This window comes from Zeugodacus cucurbitae, chromosome 2 (assembly GCF_028554725.1).
Source record: "Zeugodacus cucurbitae isolate PBARC_wt_2022May chromosome 2, idZeuCucr1.2, whole genome shotgun sequence".
NCBI classification, from domain to species: domain Eukaryota; kingdom Metazoa; phylum Arthropoda; class Insecta; order Diptera; family Tephritidae; genus Zeugodacus; species Zeugodacus cucurbitae.
Genome location: NC_071667.1, coordinates 54,438,913 through 54,463,200, shown reverse-complemented (window position 1 = coordinate 54,463,200; position 24,288 = coordinate 54,438,913). Strand labels below are relative to the sequence as shown.

Below are 24,288 nucleotides of genomic sequence, written 5' to 3'. Positions count from 1 at the left end.
TACAAAACCATATCTCAGGAACTACTCGACCGATTCGAATGAAATTCGGTATATAATATTTTCTTGACATCCTGATGGCATTTGTGGAAAATGGATGAAATCGGTTCACAACCACGACAACTTCCCATGTAATTCAATTTTTAACTCCATCTGATTTCTTCACTCTATAATATATACATAATGAACCAATGAAGATAGCGAAATAAAACTTTACACAAATACTGTATATGATCTGTGGCATCACTTGTGAAAAAATTGTCGAAATCGGACAATAACTTTTCAATGCCCCGGATATCGAATATGTAGAACTCCGTGCGTTATGAATTTTTTTTTTCATCTAATAGTGTGTCTCTGTACCATAAATGGTTAAAATCGGGTCACAACTTCCACTAGCTCTCATATACCTAATTATAGGATTTTCAAATTGGGTCAAATTGTGTGTTATCTTAATAAAAATATTTCAATAAATTGTGACAGTATAAAATGTTCGATAGCACCCGAACTTAGGCTTTCCTTACTTGTTTAATATTATTTAGCTTTTACCCACTTGTGTAGGAAACTGAAACTATGATCGTGCTGGCAGAAGGCCTTAACTCATATATGTACTATTATAAGTTAAATGATTCTCATATACCTTTGTGCACAGAGAGATACTTGTTAAATGTTCCACAAAAGACATTCGGCCGGCGAAATCAAATGAAGGCTAATTTATTGACATTGTACAAAAGAGTCAAAGACGCAATAAAATTAATCAAAATGTTTGCAAGACAATTCTTAACAAATTTTACAAATTGTTGCTGTTGTAAAGCATGCGTGCCAAGTATGTCTCACTTGTATTGAAAATTGAAAGAATACCAAATACTATTTGCATTAATGCAGTCGCGGCACGATTATTGGTGCAGCTAAAGAGATAACTATGCCTGGCTATTTGGGTACTTTTAGTTCCGTTATTGAATTACATAAGTATTTAATTTAAAGTTATAATTAATATAGCTAATAAAAAAATTTTTCAAAGAACTTTCTAGTAAAATTAAAAAAAAAATATTTTTTAAAGTTCCACATTATTATGCTCACGGCTATAAGCGATAAATGTGTGACATATCTAAAAATATGTAGCCTGTAAATGTATATTGGAACCACTTGTGCATACGCGCGTCAAGTACTCCCTTACCAGCCTCTAGTGAATGGTGAAAAGTGTCACAAGCACGTTTGTTGTCGTTTTCGTTCCAAAAACCGCTCTTGTGTGGTGCTCTTTCGCAATTCGAAAATAATTAACGATCGAAAGATTACAAATGTCAAACAGAATGTCAACTTGCGTTTTCCTGTTACTACTCGCTGTCGCTGTACTTTTCGTGCGACGTCACTTAAATGTGCAACACATTTGCCTTCATTCTTCATTTTGCAAGCTTGCAAATACCACCCGACAAATGTCATGAATGTAATACCCTACACATTTTTGCATAAAAATACAATTGTATACAATTGACATGTTTACCAATATTTATGAAATTTTTGATATCCTCAAGCATCATCTAATCGTGATTTCTTCAAATATCACGGGAGACTAGTTTCATATTGTCATATCGTTTCCATTAGATTGTTCGAGAATATATCATGGGAAAGGTCAAGTTCCCAACAAGGTATTCTAATTCTGCGAAAAAAATTTTTGGGCATCCAACATCGGTCAATCGAGTAGCTTTTCTCTTTTCTTCGGATCGCGTTAGCCGTAGCAATGTCGGAAAAAGTAACAGAAAATTCGACCATGCGAATAGATTATTGCTTCTTTGGAGAAATTTAAAATATTTAAACTTAAAAGGTTAAAATGGATCTCTAACATGTAAGAAATCTTATCGGAAATATTCGATTCGATATATCTTATATGATCATAATATGCCAGCCTATTTATTATGGAATACATCTGGTATAAACAACATAGATATTAATATTAAGTTTGGATGGAAATTTCATATGTATATGAACTAAATGAATTTCCGTTTCTACTGTAGCGCCAACAAAACTTTTCTTATTTTGCGAGCAGAAAATATTGTTTGAGTAGTCGAACCACCGTGTTGCCAAGATGTTTTGAATTAATGCCTCATTCTTTGGGGGATCTTTGCTTTTAGCGCCACTTAATTAAGTAATACTTGGAGCGATTTTCGAAAATATACAGAAAATGTACGTCTGTGTTCTATCTGAATATGAGAATAAATTTGTGTGTCATACATATAAGTATAAGATGCATGTAGAGGATTTTAATGGCAAATATTATAATATAACGTAAAATTATATTTGAAAAAAAAAAAACAAATTAGTAGTACTTAACTTAAACTCATGGAAAATATCGGAGATATTATAAAACGAGAATATACCTCAGTTTGTAGAAAATTAAAACAAGGCATATAACAAAGCGGATCTCCTTACAGTCGAAGACTCGAAGATTTTATATGGGATTTTTGGGTAGTGATTAGATAAATACAATAACATTCCGACCAACATCAAGAACGGCCTTATAATAGTATTTCTTCGGGAGATAATTCACCGAGTGTATCTATGCCACGACAAGCTTATTATGAAATATATCAGTCATTGAAACACGTACTATATTCTGTGTATATAGTTGGTACACATATTTTTGTTGTTTCATAATATATAAAAAGTTAAATTTAAATATGTATGTAGGTAATATTAAATTATATTATAACGGTGCTTATAATATTTTTGAAAATGTGCTTATTTATCAATTTGTAGTTCAATTTATAATATCGAAATATTACTTAAGTGTCTAGTGGTTCTGCAAGTGGTGTAGGCACACTTTCAGTTTCCTCTGTTAGTGTTGGAACTTTTGACGGACTAACAGCAGGTGTATCTACATTTTCGGAAGAGGAGAAAAAATTGGATTTTAAAAATGTTTATTGTACGTTTTTCATGATGTAATAAACAACTATTGCTATATTATTATTTAATATCATAATTATGTATCTAAATAGTAATGTAAGCATATATTATACTATAATAAACATGCTTACTAAGAACTGTGATTTAGTCATTTGTTATATAAATATATGTGGTTTGTTAAAAAAATAACGGGAATTGTAAAATTTTAAATTTCAGGGGTCCAATTGTCTAATTTTTTTTTATAATGTTGATATACGTGTCCCTGTACGACAATGTTTCAGCTGCATGCATTACTTACTTTATCTGGGTTGATAGCTGCTATTTTGAAGACGACTACATTAATGTAGGCGCATGATTTTTTATGATATTTTTTTAATAAACGAAAATTGCCGTTAATTTTTGAACACACCTCGTATATCTAATTATATACATAATTTAATTAAAAAATGTTATTAATATTTTTTCTGTAAATTATTTAGTTTTTAATGCTTAAGATAATGGCTGTTAAATCAATGCGAATTAGTGTGTAGCAGTTAATACCGTTAATACTAACCTCCTCCGTTTGGCCCTTTTTTATCAGTTGGCACAGTTACGGGGGCCATAGTTGATTGTTTTGCTGGGCTCCCCTGATCATTTGACTGACTAATAATAATCGTACAATTTCGGCAAATCACTAAAAATAAAATGGAAGAAAATGATCAAAAGAAAAATATAGTTGATTTTACTTTATGCCATATTCACAGTATTTCTCTTCCTCTTCTGAATCAGATTCTTCGCTATAATCAAAATACTCATAAAGTCCATACAGCAGATAATCTAGTAAACCGCGTTTCTACAATATAAGCACCATTACCAAGTAGAAAATATTGAAATTTAATTTTTTGGTTTCATATTTGTAATATAGTCATCTCACAGTTCGCTCCAATTTGCCCTCAGTGATCGCGGCGATATTTGACAGTCGCACAATTTGCTCTTCGGCCGCAGCATCAGGGCTTGGCGCGACTTCCGCGCAGCTCCCCGTTATTGCACCGATGCAAATCAGCAGGAATATAAGTTTATAAAATCCACACATAATGCGCACAATTTCCACACCTAGACTTCACTGAACAACTGTGGGTATTGCAATGACTATGAGACTTGTGAGCCGACGTTAAGATGTCGCGAGTACTTAGGCATCGGATGCGACAACTCCAAAGCTTATATAGGAACTCGGAATTTTTAAATTTATAGTATTTTTTTGTAATCATTAACATTTTGAAATTGGTTTTGAGTTTTATTACTTCAGTATTTGATAATTTATGTCGCCAAATAGATATATACATATATGTGTATATACTATGTTTGCAGGCATGCTTGTAAGTATATAGTAAAATGTTGCCGTGCCAATTGCAAACAATACTCAATAGTAGTCGTATTTGTTGTTATACTATTTACCAAGTTTTTTAATGCGCCAGTATTTAGTGCAGTAGTTGCAAACGTTTGTTATGTTTTTTTTTTTTGCGAATTCTATCAGAAGAAAAGGGAGTTAAGCATTTACACTGTCGTTTTATTAGGTGCCAATGCTAAAAGCTCACATTTATGTATGTATGTGTGTGGCAACTTATTTATGCAGCTGCACGCACGAATGTAAACACAGTGATATTAACTGGATTAAAATTATGCAAAAAATTAAAAAAAAAGTGATTTTATATAGAGATTATCAATTAACTTAACAATAAATATTTAACGTATTATTGTTCATGCTAGGAATATGAGAACCACCTAAGCTACGATTTTTGCCATGAAAAATAAATAAAAGGAACATAAAAATTTATAGTCAAAAAGTTCGTACGAAAAACGTTAATGGGATTCATTAATGATATCTATATATATTTTGATAATTAAGATCCGTTTTTGAATTTATAATTAATTAAAAAAATATAAATAATTCTAAAAATACGATTTATAAAAAAATTAGATGCATTTTTTTATGTCTAAACCAAACCTCTGTTAAAATGTTAATATAATAAAGCCGTTCATATATAATCTTTCAACAAAAATTAGACATTTTATTATTATTATGTTTTTATATCATTGATATACAGGCTGACTGATGAATTTTGCTACGCTACATTAAGAAACTGAAATAATTTTTTTTTCAGTGTATGGAATTCATTTTTTTTTATTCATGTTAAAGCTCATTCAATTTTATTAAATATAGCTTAATTAGTTTTAAAAACAATGGAATTTAAATGCCCCCCCCCCCTGCTCGTTGATGCATGTGCGGCATCTTACCTTTTTTTTTTTGTATGGCAGCAGCTACAGCAGCGATTGTTTCCTCCGTTCGACCTGAAGGGGTTTCGATGGTAAGGTCTTCTGTTGACTGTCCCATGCTCGGCAAAATTGTTTACAAGTCTCATTATGGTCCATCTGCTCGGAGGATTGCCGAACCTTCTTTGAACCGAAACTACGGACTCCAGTGCGTGATAGCGGCGGACAATCAAAATTCTTGTTTCAGTGTCCCAGTTATCCATTTTTGTTAAATTTAAAAGTCAATCTGCAAAATAAAAAAAAAAAATTAACCAGATTCATTAAATAGAAAAAAAGTTATTTTCATACATACATACATACGCCTGAAGTATGATACATTTTCAGCTGTATTCATTGCTTACTTTGTTTGTAGCAGTCTCTAAGGTTAGACGTGTTTTTATGAGTTGGGTGATTTTCGTTTGTTAAAAGCTCACAGACTCTATATTCGCCAGAAATAGCTCCGTGTATTTTTTCCATTTTTCCAAAAATAAAGATAATCTTAAAGGGACGTTGTTATACAAGCGTGCAGGAACGAGAAAACGCTGAAAGATTCAAAGGCTATTCCAAAAATTGAGTTTGAGAAGTGTTTCGACGATTGGAAGACGCGTTGGCGTAAGTGCCTAATATCGAGTTTTAAAGGCGTCAATATAAATGTATTCGAATTAATGAATATTTTCATAAAAAAAATTTCCGCTACTTTTTTTTTAATTTTAAGATTCGAAATTATTGCAAATTTACACACTGTACACTGCAGTTATCAATGAACCTTCGCACACACATATGTATGTATGTATATACACACTTAAAAATATTCTAAAAAATTGCTATATATTATAAGCAAATTAAGCTGTAACATTTAAACAACCATTAATAATTTAAAATGTGGATTTCCCTCATAAATTGTATATTCCAATAACAAATCCGTACTTAGGGATGCCAACCCTTTATTTATTATGGGAATTTATGCATTTAAAATTTTAAAATATTGGTATTTCCAAAACCAATATAATTTGACATTGACTATTTTTACAAAATGTATAGCCACTAATAAAATTAATATTTATGCAAATTAGTAGTATGTATGTATGTCTGTAGACACATGCATTTTTGCATCTATAAGTGTTTACAAACGTACAAAAGTGCAATATCAGTTGTGTAAATAGATGTCGGATAATCCAGAACAGTGGCACATGAATTGGTTATTTTCACATTAGTCACGGTTCATAGCAAACTATTGTGATCATTACAGTATTGATGAATACGGTAGCACAAACAATTGTCCGTCACTCGTAAAACTTGCAATCAATAGCAACGACATTGCAGTATTTGTATGCATGTATGTGTGTATATTTGCATCATACGAGTGCATTAATGCTTTGTATTTACTCGCACTTAACTTTGTTCAGAGTTTTGTTGTTCTGTAACTTGAGCTCCTTCCAGCGTATTACAACTTTAATTGTTTGCCAACTCACTTTCAATATGAGAAGCATTGTACTTTGTGCCCTAAACTATTGTGTTCGCAGTGCAACAAGTGTGCGTCTTGAGATCAGAGCTTCTAGCTTTCTAGGCAATCGCTTCAGCTCCAGGTACTCCACATGAGTGCCACTCTTTACAATACACTTGTAAAGTAGATATGTATGTATGTCGGAGTGCTTGGAATAAGTTATGCAGCTTAGGTGTATTTATTTTTTTTTTTTTTTTAATTTTTTAAATAGTCATATCAAGTTAGTATTAAACTAATTTAGAAGAAAAAGAGCTAATTTTTTAATTCACGTCTTTGGAATTAATTTAAAAAATATGTTTCCAGAGCACCATATACATAGTATATATACGAAGTGTGTTAAAAAACGGTAAAGTTCGTATTTTTTATAATTAATTCGCCTACAATAATGTCAACGTCTTCAAAATATTAAACATTCGATATTATACTCATATACCAGCGCTTCTTCCAGTCGAAATACTTCTCGAACTCGATTTTTTGCATAGACTTTACTCTTTCAGCGATTTCTAGTATGTTTGTTAAAAGATGCCTCTTTTAGGTTCTCTTCATTTAGAAAATAGGAAAAAGTCCGTGTACCTGTAATATATAGAGGCTGTGTCATCGTTACAGTATCGTCTTTGGCCAAGAATTTACGAAGAAGCAACGAAGTGTGAGATTTTACAAACGAAAATCACCATAAAATGCAATTAAGTGTTTACATGGATTTCGTGGATTCAAAAACTCCATTTCTACAACATACCAAGAATATTGTCCTAAATTTTCAAGTCGATCCGAATAATAATTTCGGAGATACAGCCTTTGGAAGGTGTGTGCTCCAAGTCAGGTATTATTGTTACTCAAAATTTTAACCGCGTTTTTCACGGAACCGTGTTTTCAAAGTTGGTTGTCAAATTTTCTCGAAAACTACTCAACCGATCTTGATGAAATTTGGAACAGGTGTTCGAGATACAATTTACTCGTGCTTGAACGAAGGATTTTATTTTATTTTTCAATTACAACTATTTAAAAAAAAATGTCAAGCAAATTTTTGTATTTTATTTCTGTTTTTCATTTTTGATGATCCCGTCAGGAGTTTGCTGACAACGCGGACGCTCCTTTTTTCCGAGGGATCACCGGAAATTACGTCGCAATGGAGGAGTTTTACTTTTTTTTTTTTTGAAAATTTCAGAAATTTTTCTTTAAATATGTATCTATAAGACAGAAAAAAGTTTTATTGAACATGAAAAAAAATTGAAAATAGGCCCTTTTTTACCCGACAAAACCCATGTAACCCATTAATACAAATAACATTTCCACGCTACCTGACATACAGTCAGACAGTCCTTGGATGTCCTATCAGATTAAGAGGTGAAGTCTGTCTACATTTGTTGAGATTATTTGAAAGGCAAAGCGTACTCTAAGACACCTTAGACAATTGACAAGCTCAAAAAATAATCGAAATAAAATGTATTTTCAAAGTTTACATAGCGACATAAAATATAACTTCAGTAATACTTCAGGCACCATTGCTGATATTCGACCCAATTTTGGTGAAAAAGTCATCAAGTAAACTTTAATCCATTACATGAGCTGAGAAATCCGAGTTACTTGACTTTTGATTGTCTCGAGATAATTGGTTAGGTTATGTCAAGGGGTAGATCTCCACAAAAAAAATCTAGAGAGAATAACAATGGTTAAAAAAGGACAAAATATTTTTAGACGAGATGTTGTGTAGAAACTCACTGTACCTATTCTAAAATAGTGTGCTATAGTTTTAATTTTGGGCTTCAATGACTATGCAATTTCTTAAAAACTCGAAATTTACAATGTCAGACTTGCAACTTCACTGTAAATTTTACGATATCACCAAACTGACATAGAAAATCAATTTAGGTTCTAAGAAATCAAATTATTAATTTGTTTGTAAACTTACGAAAATCTGATTTATTACAAAATATGTACATACTTATTTATATGTACATATTTATATTTCCGCATTAAGGGAAAATATATTTTCATATTCAATTATAATATAAATATTTTTAAAGCTAAGCAAAATTCCAATATTTTTTTCGAAAAACAAATGCATTTACTTTCAAACTCACTTTCAATACCAAATGAAACATGCTCATACACACATATGCATATAAACATATAAACTTATGTCATGTACATATGTATGTATATGCATATTTTCTGATAAAAATTGTGCAAAACAATTAAGCGTTGTAAGTAGAAAAGGAAAATAAATTTCTAATACAAAGAAAAAAGTTTTCCGAACATCTGTTCGCTAGCAGCTTAATAGCAAACCCCAAGTATGTACGAGTATGTGCGCTCACAAATAGTATGTTTTGAAGTGGCCAACAACACTTGAGTAATGCAAACAAACATGCACCACAAAAGCAACGCGTGCCTCCATGGCAAAGTCAATCTATTATCGGCCAATTTACACACATCCGCAATTCTCGGAACTAAGTCACTGCAAAAAAAAAACAGAGGGTTGCCGCCTGCCTTTCGAGCAGAAGTCGAACTAATTATCCCACAACTGCAAAGCGGTGCAAATAACCATAAATGCATATTTCTAATGAACAACAACATGAACTGCGAACAAGTAGTAATCCAAAATAAAAATAGCAAAACAATACAACAGTACCGCCGCCTTATCCGACTGCATCGCAGCACACTTTCACTACTTCCCGTTGCATAAGTTGCCTACTAGTTGTACTATATGTGAATATGTATGTATGTGTATAATGAATGCTCCAAGCACTTGCTTGCAAAATACTAAAGAATTTCGTTTTACTTCTTTCATTGCAGAAAATCAGTGCCCGCAATACGGCGAAGTGAATCAGCTTGGCGGCGTATTTGTGAACGGACGCCCACTGCCGAATGCGACGCGCATGCGCATTGTGGAGTTAGCACGCCTCGGTATACGACCCTGCGACATTTCCCGACAGTTGCGTGTTAGTCATGGCTGTGTTTCGAAGATATTGGCGCGCTACCACGAGACCGGTTCCATACTCCCAGGCGCTATAGGCGGTTCGAAACCGCGCGTCACCACACCGAAAGTGGTGAACTACATACGTGAACTGAAGCAGCGCGATCCCGGTATTTTCGCATGGGAAATACGTGATCGCCTACTGACCGAAGGTATCTGTGATAAGACGAATGTGCCCAGCGTTAGTTCCATATCGCGCATACTACGCAATAAGCTCGGCGCAATTGGACATCATCATCACAATTCAGCGGTGGCTGCGGCGGCGGCGGTTAATGGCACAAATTCTTCACCCCACCATCACGCACATGCACATGCACATCAGCACGGTCATCATCACGCGTCAGTGCACAACACGGGCGTATCCACGGTAGCCACCGTGGCGCATCATCAACACGCCGCCGCTGCCGCTGCAGTGCATGCACATCCGCATCTCTACAATTCCATTTATCAGCCATACAGCGCGTATAGCATGAAATCTGCAGTGTCGTGTGGCAGCCCCTCGCCGCCGCAGCCCACACAAGCAACGCATCAGTTGCGCACAGCGGCGGCGGCCGCGGCTGCAGCGCATTGCTGGCCCTCATCGCACTCTGTGAGCGACATTTTGGCGCATCATCAAGCGGTGGCGTTGCGCGCCAGCTGTCAGGTGGGCAATACGATGGGCACGCTACCGTCGGGACTGCCGATGACCGCGTCACCGGTGGGCGGCACAATGGGTACGGGCGCGCAACAACTGATTGGCGCGGAGGACTGCGATGGCATGGCGAACAGCGCGGCGGCAGCTACACAAGTCGCTGTGGCGGCGGCGGCGGCGTCTCAGCAGCCCTACAACTACTATATGTATTTCCAAAACACTGGCATGCATCATCATCATCATGGCGGTATGATGGCGGCGGGCGCAACGGGGTTATGAGAATTGCATTATGAGAAACGTAGAATAAGCAAGAAATACATGTAGAAGAAGCGACTTAAGCGTTGCTAATGTTGCGTATGATAGTTGGTTAGATATATGTGCGTATACATATAAATAATTGGGAAGGAGATTAATAAATAAATCATCAATGAATTTTATTTTAGTTTTTACTTTTTTTACATATTTATTATTAGTATGGATTTGTTTAACGTACTTGTGAATATGCATAGATATAAGTGTATGGTGTGGTATGTCAACTATGTTTTATTTAGAGATTTATAAAAATAAAAAATAAAAGGTTAAATTGAAAACATTCGAAAACCTAATTAGCAGGTGTCTCCAAGTTCTTTTAACACTCACTCGCTACAATTCGTGATCACTTTAAAGTGTACGCCTAAAAGTATGCTAATCTCGTTCGTTCATTTGCGCAAAATTTCTCTGACAAACACATACATAAATATTCTGCATAAAAATGTGTAATTTATTTTTCAAAAATATTTTTTAAAATTTAATTTTAATAAAATTAAAATCATTAAATTAAGATAAAGTAATTTTTGTATAAACATATTAAGCATACTCACACATGCATACACTTGCATAGTTTATTCTAATTTTTATTACATAATTCTCTATTTATTAAAATTTTACATTAAACAATATTATGCATTGAAAATAAACATTAAAAATAAGTAAATAAAATATGTTAAATAATAGTGTAAATTAGTATTTAAAATAAATAAAAAATGTAGAGATTAAATTAATTTTTACCAGAAATTTATCACATTAAATATAATTTGAATTCATTTGTGCCTTTTATAAATTAAAACATTTTTTTAAGTATTTTATTCAAATAACAGTATGTGTAAATATATAGAAAAAACCAACATACCATAAATTACGTAAAAAAATTATATATGTATATACATACATACAAATTAGATTATAATTGTAAATTAAATTGTCTACCAGTGAATTATTATGAAAATTAAAAATTTGGTTATTTGTCATAAATTTATAAATACCTGTATAAAAGTAGTAAGTCATGAGCAATAAAAATTAATTAATTATACAAAATAAAATTCTTTTTCGTTTTTATTTGTATTCGTATTTCCAAAATATTTCAGCAAAATATTGTTTTTTGGATTTGTTAGAATTCTGTTACAGCACTTTTTTCAGAATGTTTCTTTATTGAAAATGTTTGTTCTTAAAAAGTATTTGCAAATTAATATAATTTTTTTTTGGTGTAAAATGTTAATAGCAAAAATTACTGTAAAGCCTCGACATAAAGAATCTATATGGGATTGTTGAGACCTTTCACAATCATCTTTATTTAGAATTCCCCAAATCGAAAAGAAATTTATATACAGTATGCAGTTGGAGGTACCGTCGAATTTTTTTTTTTTTTTTTTGAATATACAGTGGAACTTCTCTAACTCGAATCACCATAATCCACAAAAAAACTTCGAGTTAGAGAGACTTCGAGTTATAGAAGGTTTCATTAAAACATACAATTTTTCAAAAAGCTGGAAAATATAGATTTAAACACAGTTTTATTTATTTACTTCGCATAACGTAGATACTTTAAACCAGTACATATTACGTAATTTTGTTTGTTGCAATATCATATTTTTTGCTCGCCTCCATACGATAAATAAGACTCTTTTAAAATACTGCCTAGATAGTAAGAATTTTAAATTTGTATTATGTCCTGATCGAAAGGTTCAATTTATGGAAGGAAATTTGTATGAAATTTGATTTCTAACTCAAAAGTTCCAGTTATAGAGATCTTCGAGTTATAGAAGTTCGAGTTATGGAAGGTCCACTGTATTACTAAAACGAAATAAAATTTTATGAACAATAGTATATATTTATCGTTTGAAGCTTATTTAATATAGGACCGGAATATATAAATTTTTAACACAACATAAACGCAATTAAACTTGAAAAAAAAAGAAAATATTTAACTTTTTTTAATTAAAAGAGATTAAGAAAGAGAGAGATTGAAGAAATAATCTTGATCATAAAGGATAGAAAGAAAACAAGTTTAGAAAACATTTTGTAATTTTCGAATACATTTTTTAGAGGCGAAAAACTAAAAATAGAAAATCACCAGAAAATTTTAATTAACTATACAAATGTAAAAAAATAGTAATTATAATAGAGAAATTATTTATTACATTTATTCATAGAAGTTGCTGAGTACATTTTTATAGTCAATTTTCGATTTTATTATATATTGTACACCGATTATAAGGATTTTTGTCGAAAAAGACTATTTCCTCTTCATTGTCGTTAAACATTTTTTTTAAAGCTGTTATTTTTGAAGCCTGCTAATAAGGTGAAGTCTATTGATGTCAACCCTGGAAAATTCGATGGACGTGAAACAAATTTATTTTTATTTAGAAATTAAAAATTTATCAACTGGGGGCTCGCGTGGCAGCCACCTTGAACAGTGTTTCCTTATACTAAAATATCCATGAAAGTTATGCCCAATATCTTGTTTAGAGTGTCAGCAAGCGCGATTAACTTCATTGTACGACAAACCAATTTTTTTTCTTTTTCTGAAATTTGTGTATGCCTTCGTCCATAACCTCCTCGTTTGGGTGAAGTTTAATGTCTTCGGCGCTGAAATGGCCTGTAAGGAATTTACAATTAATAATTGTTGCTTCGCTGGACTCTGCTAAGACTCGTTAAGCCAATAAATTCGGAATTTTTTTTAACCAAATGTTAGTGTTTCATTAACAAAAGAAATTAATTTTTTTCCAGTTGTTTTTCTTGCATCTAACGAACCAAAAGTCCGACAATTGTGAAATTTTAATTTTTTGAAGGTTAGGACCCACTACAAAACAAGTTCAGTAGTTCCTTATCATGAAATTGCTTTTTACTTAACGGAACTTTCAACTGAATTAACAAAATGACATTTGACATAATTTAGGCTATTTTATTTAGTATTTACTATAAAATATAAATGGGCAAGTATAGTAGCAACGTTATTATCATAAAAACATAACAGTTCCAATTTCGTTTTAAATATTTCTAAAAAATATATGTAAATTCTTATAACTAAAACGTGTGTATAAAATATGTTCTTAAAGTAAAAACCTATTCTAAAGCTAAAATCGCTTATATAATATTATAACATCAATCACAAAAGACATTATACTCAAACAGTCTACTCAAACAGTCAGTGTTTGAAATGCATGATTTTTCAACAAAACAATTTTTATTTAAAATGAAAACAATTCAACTTATATTATATTCCATAAGCTTTATGTGCAACATTCAGTGCCGGTGCCCTGTTGTTGCCTTATCCAACCGAAGCAGAAATAGCCAAATCCTAAGCCCAGAATCACAGATAAGCAAAGCCAATAGTTGAAGTTCATGAAGACCAACATCAACAGGTAGGATATAATGATCTGCACCACATTAAGTAGCGATTGTATGATGTGGTGTGGCGAGAAGAGATGATCGCCATAAGTCTTGCCTCGAATCTCCGGCAATGGGGCTGGTGCATGTGGACAACCTGGTGGATGGGCGGCACGTCTCGCTTCTACCTCCATCGCCATACTTTCGGCTGCCTTTTGTGCCGCATGCTTATGCAATTGTTGGCGCGCGAATTTCAATGCTTCGTAAAGAAAGGCGATCAGAAACAAAGCGACACAAGAGAGGCCAAACTCCGTCACAGTACTCGCAACCCAACTACGCCATAATATTCGCTCGCAATGGCCACCATGGAACTGAAATGAAAGGAGAAAAGATGACGATGAAAATTAGGTAAAAAAATTAAATGTTCCACTTGAACAGTTAAAAATTATATTCATATTCCTTCAATATAATACAGATACTACAATCTATTTTATATTTAACGGTTAGTTGGGATATCATATAAGAAATATTTATCTTAACTGTTCGTGTTTTTAATAGTTTATATAAAATTGAAATAGGTCCAACCACAAATTCATAAGACCTAAGGCAATAGACAAGACGGTTTTATCAAATAATGACTATAATTCTTTTCTTCAAAAAAAAAAAAACACAAATAAATAAAATAATATAATAACAAGTAAGGAAGGGCCAAGTTCGGGTGTAACCGAACATTTTATACTCTCGCAATTTATTTATTTAACTTTATTTATATTATATAATACACAATTTGACCCATATATTCGTCATATATATTGTATAAAGTCCATTGAAAGTTGGATATTCGATATATGGGGCCTTAGAACCTATTGTCCGATTTCGATATTTAAAATGGGGCTGCCACACTATAAACATAGTATTTGTGCAAAGTTCTGCACCGATATCTTCACTAGTGCTTACTTTATATATTGTAATGGAAACGATTCAGATCGTCTTCAAAGTACTGGTATATAGAAAGTAGACGTGGTTGTGAAGCGATTTGGCCTATTTTCACAACATATCATTGGGATGTAAGGAAACTATTACAAACCAAGTTTCATTGAAATCGGTCGAGCAGTTCTTGAGAGATGGTTTTTGACCCCTAAGTGGGCGACGCCACGCCCATTTTCCATTTTGTAAAAAAATCTGAGTGCAGCCTCTATCTGTCATTTCTTATGTGAAATTTAGTGTTTCTGACGTTTTTCGTTAGTGAGTTAACCCACTTTTAGTAATTTTAAACCTAACCTTTGTATGGGAGGCGGGCGTGGTTTTTATCCGATATCTTTCATTTTTGGACTGTATTAAGAAGGGCCTAAAAGAAACGACTGCAGAAAGTTTGGTTTGTATAGCTCTATTGGTTTCCGAGATATATACAAAAAACCTATTTGGGGGCGGGGCCACGCCCACCTCCCCAAAAAAATTGCATCCAAATATGCCCCTGCATAGTGCGATCCTTCATACCAAATTTTATTTCCATAGCTTTATTTATGGCTTAGTTATGGCACTTTATGTGTTTTCGGTTTTCGCCATTTTGTGGGCGTGGCAGTGGTCCGATTTTGCTCATTTTCGAAAGCAACCTTCTTATGGTGCCAAGAAATAAGTGTGCCAAGTTTCATCAAGATATCTTAATTTTTACTCAAGTTACAGCTTGCACAGACGGACATCCGGTTTTGAAGCCCACTCTTCACCCTGATCACTTTGGTATATATAACCCTATATCTAACTCGTTTAGATTTGGGTGTTACAAACAACCGTTATGTGAACAAAACTATAATACTCTGTAGCAACTTTGTTGCGAGAGTATAAAAATTGTAAGAATTTTTGGAGAGTAGGCATAGCTTCCACAACCTATTGAACCTATTGAGCTTATCTAATAAATAATTTAGCTTATCTTAGACATACTCATTGGCAGCTAATCAAAATGGGGTAATAATCACGCCCATCTTTCGTAAAACTACCAAAATTGCGATAACTCTCATTGAATAACGTTAAAAACGAATAAGTTTGTGAGTGAATGTTAGTCTAATAATATGTAGTCTAAGTTCTTCTGGTTATTGATATGAGTATTTTTGTTAATATGAGAGATTTCTAAAATTATAGCTACCAGTGTACTATATGAGTGTATTTTTTTTTTTTAATTTTTTAGACAATTATTAGTGTAGAGCTGTGCTGCTATACCCTACATACATACATATTATCCCATAGAAAAGAGAATTTAAATACAATTTAAGTACCATTTAACTTTTTAGAGTTTTTTTTTTGTAAAATACAAAATTTGTTGCAATTTTAGTCGTGTGCTCGTCGAAATTACTCACTCTAAACATTCCTTTTCCATTGCAAATCAATCTATTCGTAGTAGATACTACAGTTTACACACAATAGTTAATTCGTAATGGAAGACATATGTAACTTAATAATTGTTTAATGAAATCGGTTGCAAATGTACATAAGATAACAGCGTAGTCTTCATTGTACATGTAGGTTTTTTCTTTCGGTTGGTAAATACAAACGTATTAGGGTGTTTCGATTCGTTTGGGTTGGAAAAAAATCTTCTAAATACTGTAGATTTATAGTAAAAAAGGAATAACCTCTTTTAGATGATAACGTTTATTCATTAATTCCAATCAAAATTGTCACAAGTATTTTTTCGTAGTTATTGTTGAAAAATGTATTTGAAAAATCTCACTAAAACTTGAGTCTTAAGTCACTTCATAATTTAGAGACTCCAGTTCACGAATACATATTTAATGTACCTTCATAACCATAATTATCAGAATTCTCAACATCTAAAACGTATCTAATGATGGCAGAAATATTGGCATTTTTTACAAATCAAGTCGAAAAAATAACTCAAAAACGAATCCAAATATTCATAGACAGTAATAACAATCAATATTTTGCCAGCAATATTCTCTTTCTAAATAAATACCAAATTTAAATTAAATAATAATTTTCTCTAATATTGCTAATTAACTCGTACGATTTAACAAATTCAGTATTGAAATTAATTTAACACGGGTTCATGCATATTCACACTGTCTTTGTTTGTTTCGTTAGATAACAGCTTGAAACCACAAAAAACACTTGTTGGTATTTTCGGTTAAATCAACAAAAAAAGCAGGCGAAATATTTAAACAGCAAATGAATAACGTGCCAATACATACAAATGAAATTTAAGTAAATTAATGAAAAGGTGCAAAGAATTTTTAATTATTTATTTTTCAATTATTGACTTTAGAGAAAAAAATGGCGAACAGTTAATTTTCAAAAACAATTACAGTACAAATTCTCTAAATCGAATCACCATAATCCACAAAAAAACTTCGAGTTAGAGAATTTTCATTAAAACATAAAACTTTCCAAAAATCTGGAAAATTTAGATTTATACACAGTTTTATTTATTTACTTCGCATAAAGTTTTAAAGCATTTATGCTGTAATCTTGTTTGCTGCAGTTTGCTATTTTTTGGCTCCTGACGTCTGTATCCCATACTGTTGTTAATTGCAATATCATATTTTTTGTTCGCCTCCATACGATATAGAGAGCCTTTCTTAAGATTCTGCTTCGATAGTAAATTGTTAAATTTTATATTATGCCTTGGTCGAAAAGTTGGTTTTATGGAAGAAAATTTGTAAGGAATTTGACTTCTATTGCCAAGTCAAGAGTTCGAGTTATGGGGAGCTTCGAGTTATAGAGGTTCAAGTTATGGAAGGAAATTTGTATGTAATTTGATTTCTAAACGCTATTGCCAAGTCAAAAGTTCGTGTTATAGAGATCTTTGAATTATAGAAGTTCGAGTTATGGAAGTTCCACTGTATACATGAATAAGAAGAAATATTTAGCTCATGATAAGTTTGCTCATAAATGGATCAAGATCTCTTGCTTAAAGCTTTTTTATCTGAAGTTCAATTGGTCGCGAGTTTTGTATACCAAATACTCAACGATAGGAAAACAATTTAACGTCCCTCACATCAATTTTTAAAGATCTTTCTGAACCTATCCATCCTTAACTTTAAAATCCATCCACGTAACCTTAATTTTTCTTCGTTCCTCTAATTACATCTATAGTATCAAACTTTTTTTCAAAGGAAATGACGGTTATGCTATGTTATAATTTTTATAAATATATATCTACAAAATTTTAAAGCGCAAATTAAAACCATGATATACATCATTTCTACTGACATTTACCCAAGTTTATCCCGTGTGCTTGTATATCAAAGCTCTGTAAATATATTTTAGATAAAAAAAGTAAATGCTAATTACGAAAAGATAAGCTTTATAGCTTTTCTCCACTGAATGACTAATAGAATAAAATATATATTTTTAAATATATGTATATATTTATTATAATAGTGATAGCAATTATTGTTAATGTAAATTTCTTTGTAAATATATAATATTTTATAAGGTTTGCGTCAAACAAATATATAAAACATAAAAAACATAAAAAATATATACAATATCTATTTGCTTTCATTCTTTCCTTCTCTTATCAAATATTATTTTTATAATAAATAATATATTAAAATATCGTTGTGACCTCCTCAGGTCACCTGCCACAAATTTGATAAAATCAGCAGACTAAAGACTCACCTATTTATTATCCATTTCTTTTCGAAACTAAATGAATTTCTAAACTCTCTTTTAAGAAATGAAAACACTTTTTTGTATTATTATTCGAATTTCCGATATTATTTAAAATAAAAATATATACATACATATATACAAAATTATGGTAGAAATACTATATACAATATTTAAAATCATGTTCATAATCACTTAATAAATTTCCATTTATAAATTAAAAAAACATAATTTTTTGCAGCAACTGCCACTTATCTACAATGATACAGGGTATTTTCTAAAAAGCTTACTGCATAAATGTTAATAATTTAATGACAACACTCATTATCATAAGCATCGTGTTGACTCCAACCGAAAATGAAATAACCAAAACCTAAACCTCCAATAACTGATAGACATAACCAGTAGTTATAGTTCATGAATACCAACATCAACAAATAGGAGAGAGCGACTTGTACGAAAAAGAGTAGTGACGTAACGATGTGTGTCGATGTCAATGCATACTGGATATATTTTGTTTTTGTTACACGTATTTCGGCTAAAGCTTCTCTGGAACTACGTCCAATCGAGCCAGATGTGCTACTAGTTATCTGTTTTGATTCCAATTCCATATTGATGCGCTCAGCTTCTTTGTTTACAGCACGTTTGATGAGTTGTTGACGCAAAAATTTTAATGCCTCATAAAGAAAACCCATCACAACAAATGCTAAGCAAGAGAATATGAATTCTACGTATGTACTGGCGACCCAACTGCTCCAAAGTATGCGCTCACAATGCCCGCCATGGAACTAAGAAGTTTAGATAAGAGAAATATTTTGGAAATTAGTGCTTTTGAAGTGTAAAAAGACTATCCCTAAATACCATATTTATTAGGATAACTAGGTGGTGGATATGTATGTATGTACAATATGAAGGAGATAGGCGTGGCAGGATGTTGGGAATCAACAATATAGTGGTCAATAAGCAATAAATAAGCGTGAAATTCAAAGCCTGAACCGCTTTGCCGACACCAAATTAGATTTACTAAAACATCTGACCTGTAAACTGTTAATAGAGACTTACAAAGGTCCTAAACCCACAACGTGTTCTACGTGTTCTACGCCCCGATCATTCAAAAGTTGTTAGGTACAACTTTAAAGTCAGAATTGTCTACCGATCTCACCTAGAAAACACATAGTTTGTTTTCTATAAATACCACAAAGGTAATATTGCTTTAGTACGATAATTACATGCCAAGGCTTGTCTGTCCCAAATAATTACCGAAACCTCAATATTTACCAATATTATCAGTTCCCGAGCTAACCATACAACATTGTGGATTGCAACCATGATATTTTTGTTTAAAGTGCTTGTCTCAAATAAATTATTTAATAAACTAATATATTATTCTATTTAAATATCTAAAATTTTAGTATCATACTACCAGCCTTCATGTATCTTAAAATATGACTTAACCTGAACCATGATTAGTTTGATCCAATGTAAGATAAGCAAAGATATATAGTATATATAATATTTTCGGATATATATATATATAGGTATGAGGAATATGCATTAGCTAATATAATATACAGAGAATACTGGAATAGACAATAGAATTAAAATTGAGGTTAGCACAGCGACCTATGGTCTATTGTGTCCTCTCTTTTATCCAGTATCTCGTCCAGCATTGTAATAAAAAAGAACTGTACTAGTTTTCTAGTAGTTGCTTGAACTTTATCAGAATATACTCTCCCAATAATAGTATGGTTTGGCATATGCCAGTAGTTTCCAGTCAGTACTTGTCGCCTTTCATACATTCAAGGCAGTGTTCTGAGTCGATCGACCTAAGAACTTATTAATCGAACTGGTTTTCTGCCACATGTATGATTCATAACAAAATGTTTGTCAATTCGTAAAAGATGTATGTTGTGCTTGACAAATATGCTTTATAACTCCTATTCAAAACGAATTCTGCTACTATTCGATTGAATTAACCCATTCGATCCCATTGTACTCGCTTGGGTACAGAAAAAAAAACTTTTTTTACCCAAGCCAATACAATGGGATAGAATGCGTTAAAGGGGCAAAGAACCCATTGGCGTTAGTTTTAATTAAAAATACTAATAAATAGCAATATGTTATTATTTTTCGCGATTACAATGTAAGACATTTGTTCAAAAAATAACGGGAATTTTGTTTTTCTTTTTAAGTTTTATTCATTCGCCTATATTAATTTTATTGCTTTTAAAATACTTTAGTCCATTCGTTATTATGCACTTATGCCAGCTCTTCTTTCCATCGTCGAAACACTTCTGAAACCCAATTTTTGGGATAGCCTATGGCTCTTTCAGCGATTTCTCGTTTGCTTGTAAAACTAGAGCCCTTGAAGGTTCGCTTTATTTTTTGGAAATTGGAAAAAGTTATGTCTGGCGAATATGGAGGCGAGGACATCGTTGCAGTATGGTTTTTGACCAAGAAATCACAAACAAGCAACAAAGAGTGAGCTTTTAACAAGCGAAAATCGTCGTTATTTTTTGAATACACCTCATCTGTTTATATTATCTGAATAGTTGGTGGTAAAAATTTCGTATATACATATGTATAAATAAAAAAAATAACACAATAATTGGTTTTAATAATGTTAATTTAGTTTTTTCTAAATTTAATAATAGTTAAATTAGCTGTGAAGCATTTTTCAATTAACCTTTTTAAAGAAAGAAAAATTTCCGCACACCATTGAAAAATAAATTAAATATTTTTTATAAATTTAATTATTATGATAATGCAAATTTAAGAATCGAAATACATATTTACATATTTTGTAGTTAATACAGGGGAGCTCACATAACTTGACCTTCTATAAGTCGAAGATCTCCATAACTCGAACTTTTGAATTAGCAATAATGTTTAGAAATGAAATTTCATACAAATTTCCTCCCATAAATCGAACTTTTCGACAAGGGCATAATACAAAATTAAAAATTTTATTATCGAGCCAGAATTTTAAAAGAGTCCCTCTATATCGTACGGAAGCGAACAAAAAATATAATATTACACTTATGGATTGCATAAATCATCTAACAAAGGCCTGAGATACAGACGTCAAGAGCCAAACAATAGCAAAGTGCAACAAACAAAATTCAGAATACATGTTTTAATGTATTTAAATAAAACTTTTTGCGAAGTAAATAACTAAAACTGTGGGTAAATCTATATTTTACAGTTTTTTGAAAAATGTATGTTTTATATAATTGAAAATTTCTATAACTCGAAATCTCTCTCACTCGAACTTTTTTTGTGGATTAGTGAGAAGTTCCACTGTATATAGTTCTGAAAAATAATTTAGTAAAAAAAATAAAAAATATTTATTTAATTATGTTAATACAAATATGAAAATTTTCCATTATTCATTTTTTTATTTTGATAATTTTTTACAGTTTTTTTAATTATTACTAAACATAAAAAAGTTTGCCCTGAAAACCTTAAAACTTTGCAGTTTGAACAGCATTAACTTTATTTTCATTATTTCAGACCACATTTACTTGAAAACTTTTAAAAACTCAAGTTTATTACTGTAACTAATCTAATTTACGTGCATGTATGACCAAAATCTAATTGGTTTCCTTGGAATTTTCCGGCTCTTTAAGCGCACTTATGAACATACATATGTATGTACTGAGTCACTAAGCATAGCTTTATTGAAGTTTACATGCCACTGTATATCTAAAAAGTTAATTTATGAGCTTGAAAACTCTACGGAGTGCATTCAAATCTCCGAGTGCATTTCTGACAAGAAAAAGCTTCTCAAAACTTTTTGAGGTAGTTTAAAACCGGTTGGACCCTATAATTTGTCAAGCAAATGCCAATTCTCCGTTTCTATTACTTATGGTTTCTTAAATGAAAGTGAATGTTTAACTTCATTGCTGAATTCTATAGTATCCAAAATCGATTTTGTTAATTATAACTTTGCAAATTGTTCAATCAAGGCAAAAGTAATTTACTTATTTCCAGCATTTCTTGTAAAGTGACCTTACAATAGGTAAAAGTGTGTATGAATGCATTTTGTATGTACATATATATGTATGTATGCGGATAGTCACTTACTGTGCAATATCTATTATACAGACTTATTTACCTTAGTTAATTCAGGCGTTATATCAAGCTTATTACAATCAATGAATTCTCTTTTCATGAATGCTCTCCATAATATATACATGCAATTATGAGAGAATAAAAGCGTTAATTTAGTGATTTGTATAAATAAAGAGACAAACATTGATTTTGATAAGTAAAATGTGGAGAAGAGATAACCAACTAAAACCAACTAAAAGCTCAGCTTTCAACACCCTAACATAAATTTACTAATATACATATCTATGAAAAACAAAACATAACTTAACATAAAATATATATGTTTGCAGAACTGTAGAGGCATGCTTGCAATTTGTATTAAGTAATAGGACTACTTACCACCATGATCATAGGACAATGAGCTTTCGGCGCCATGGTACCATTATCGTGCATATGACCCATATCCATTTTGATGAAATTTCTTGTAATTGATAATGTTTTCGTTATTATTTATATTATTTAATTATCGAAACAAAAAATGTATTGTGGTTAAACTTTGCGAGCGCGAGCGTACTTAATCAAAAGCTATGGAAATAATTACGCGAAGCGTAGTCGCTTTATACTCGTACACTGTAGTCACTACTGTTGTGGTCACTAATCTTTGATCGTTTGCCGGACCGATTTGGTTGTAAGCTTGCTAGGCACACACAGCGCGAGAGTGAGACCTGTACTGGTTTGCAATGTAGCTACTTTGGGCTTTTTTAAGCAAAAACTGCTTGTATGAAAAAAATAATACCAAACGAGTGTGACGAGAATAAATATTTACGCCCATAGATAAGAGATACTCGTACAATAACAACACAACGGGGTGGTAGGGAGTCGATTGTATGATTTTAGCAGAGCAAAAGAGTACAAAAAGAGACCAGTTGACGATCGTTTTGCATTAAGAAATGTTATGTTTGATAGACAGTGTTACACAAATAGAGAGAGAGAGATAATGCATGCTGTCGATAGGTCATTCCACGATAAGAAAGATAAGCGGTTGCATTAAAAGATAATTACATGCGAGCATATGTATTACATAATGCAGAACACAGCATTATTAATCAGTTACAACTTTAATGAAAATTTACAAATATTTATTTTGTAAAATTCGTAAATTTCGTTAGTAGCTTTTTATGAAAAATTCAAATTCCTTCCATTAAATATACGTTTATTGCACCCTTCTCTTTGTTTCTTCTAAAAAAAAGCCCAAATTTTTTTTTAATAATCCATTCCTTATACCGCTATAAACTCATTAATCAAACATATTACCGTTATTAATTAAACATATACTATACGTATTTATTAGGCCAAGTATAAAGAAAAAAGTGCAAAAAATCGAAATAGCATTCTATTTATTTATACAGGTAATAACAAGCATACATTTGTTGTTGTGATCAATTCTATTCTACACGTTAGTCTTGCGACTTTTACGCCGACAATGAATGTCTCGGTGGATTTGATAGCGGCACTTGTGACACTCATTGCTATTATAGTAGCTAACTGGCCATTGGGTGGACGTGTGCAAAAATATTGGTAGAAGAAAAAAAGTGGTATCGTGCGCAAAGGTGTTCATTTTCAAGAAGTTAACTTCTTTCGGCTAGGAGAAGTGTGCAAAATGAGGTGAAGCTC

The 24,288-nt window shown here is 32.0% G+C and overlaps 3 protein-coding genes across 4 annotated transcripts in view; 1 reads left to right on the top strand and 2 right to left on the bottom strand.

The window, feature by feature from the left end:
- LOC105209413 (paired box pox-meso protein) overlaps positions 1–10,869 on the top strand; it is a 35,971-nt gene extending 25,102 nt beyond the window's left edge. The window contains exon 2 of the mRNA XM_011179800.3: positions 9,482–10,869. Coding sequence (XP_011178102.2) covers positions 9,482–10,572 — 1,091 coding nt within the window. The 3' untranslated portion in view covers positions 10,573–10,869. The remainder of the gene's footprint in view (positions 1–9,481) is intronic.
- LOC105220607 (uncharacterized) lies at positions 2,673–4,092 on the bottom strand. The gene is made up of 4 exons (XM_054225758.1): positions 3,809–4,092; positions 3,637–3,727; positions 3,449–3,568; positions 2,673–2,866 (listed from the first exon to the last, which is right to left on the bottom strand). Exons 1-4 carry the CDS (start codon positions 3,965–3,967, stop codon positions 2,775–2,777), a joined length of 462 nt encoding a protein of 153 aa, XP_054081733.1. The 5' UTR covers positions 3,968–4,092; the 3' UTR covers positions 2,673–2,774.
- Positions 10,870–13,773: 2,904 nt separating the features above from the next.
- Positions 13,774–23,434, bottom strand: Slc31a1_0 (high affinity copper uptake protein 1). 2 transcript variants are annotated; one of them, XM_054225757.1, is made up of 2 exons: positions 23,014–23,386; positions 13,774–14,309 (listed from the first exon to the last, which is right to left on the bottom strand). In XM_054225757.1, exons 1-2 carry the CDS (start codon positions 23,080–23,082, stop codon positions 13,842–13,844), a joined length of 537 nt encoding a protein of 178 aa, XP_054081732.1. In that variant the 5' UTR covers positions 23,083–23,386; the 3' UTR covers positions 13,774–13,841. The 2 variants fall into 2 exon arrangements, with proteins under 2 accessions (XP_054081732.1, XP_054081731.1); XM_054225756.1 differs by lacking the exon at positions 13,774–14,309 and adding an exon at positions 18,645–19,349 and having other exon boundaries at positions 23,014–23,434.
- Between the last annotated feature and the right edge of the window lie 854 nt (positions 23,435–24,288).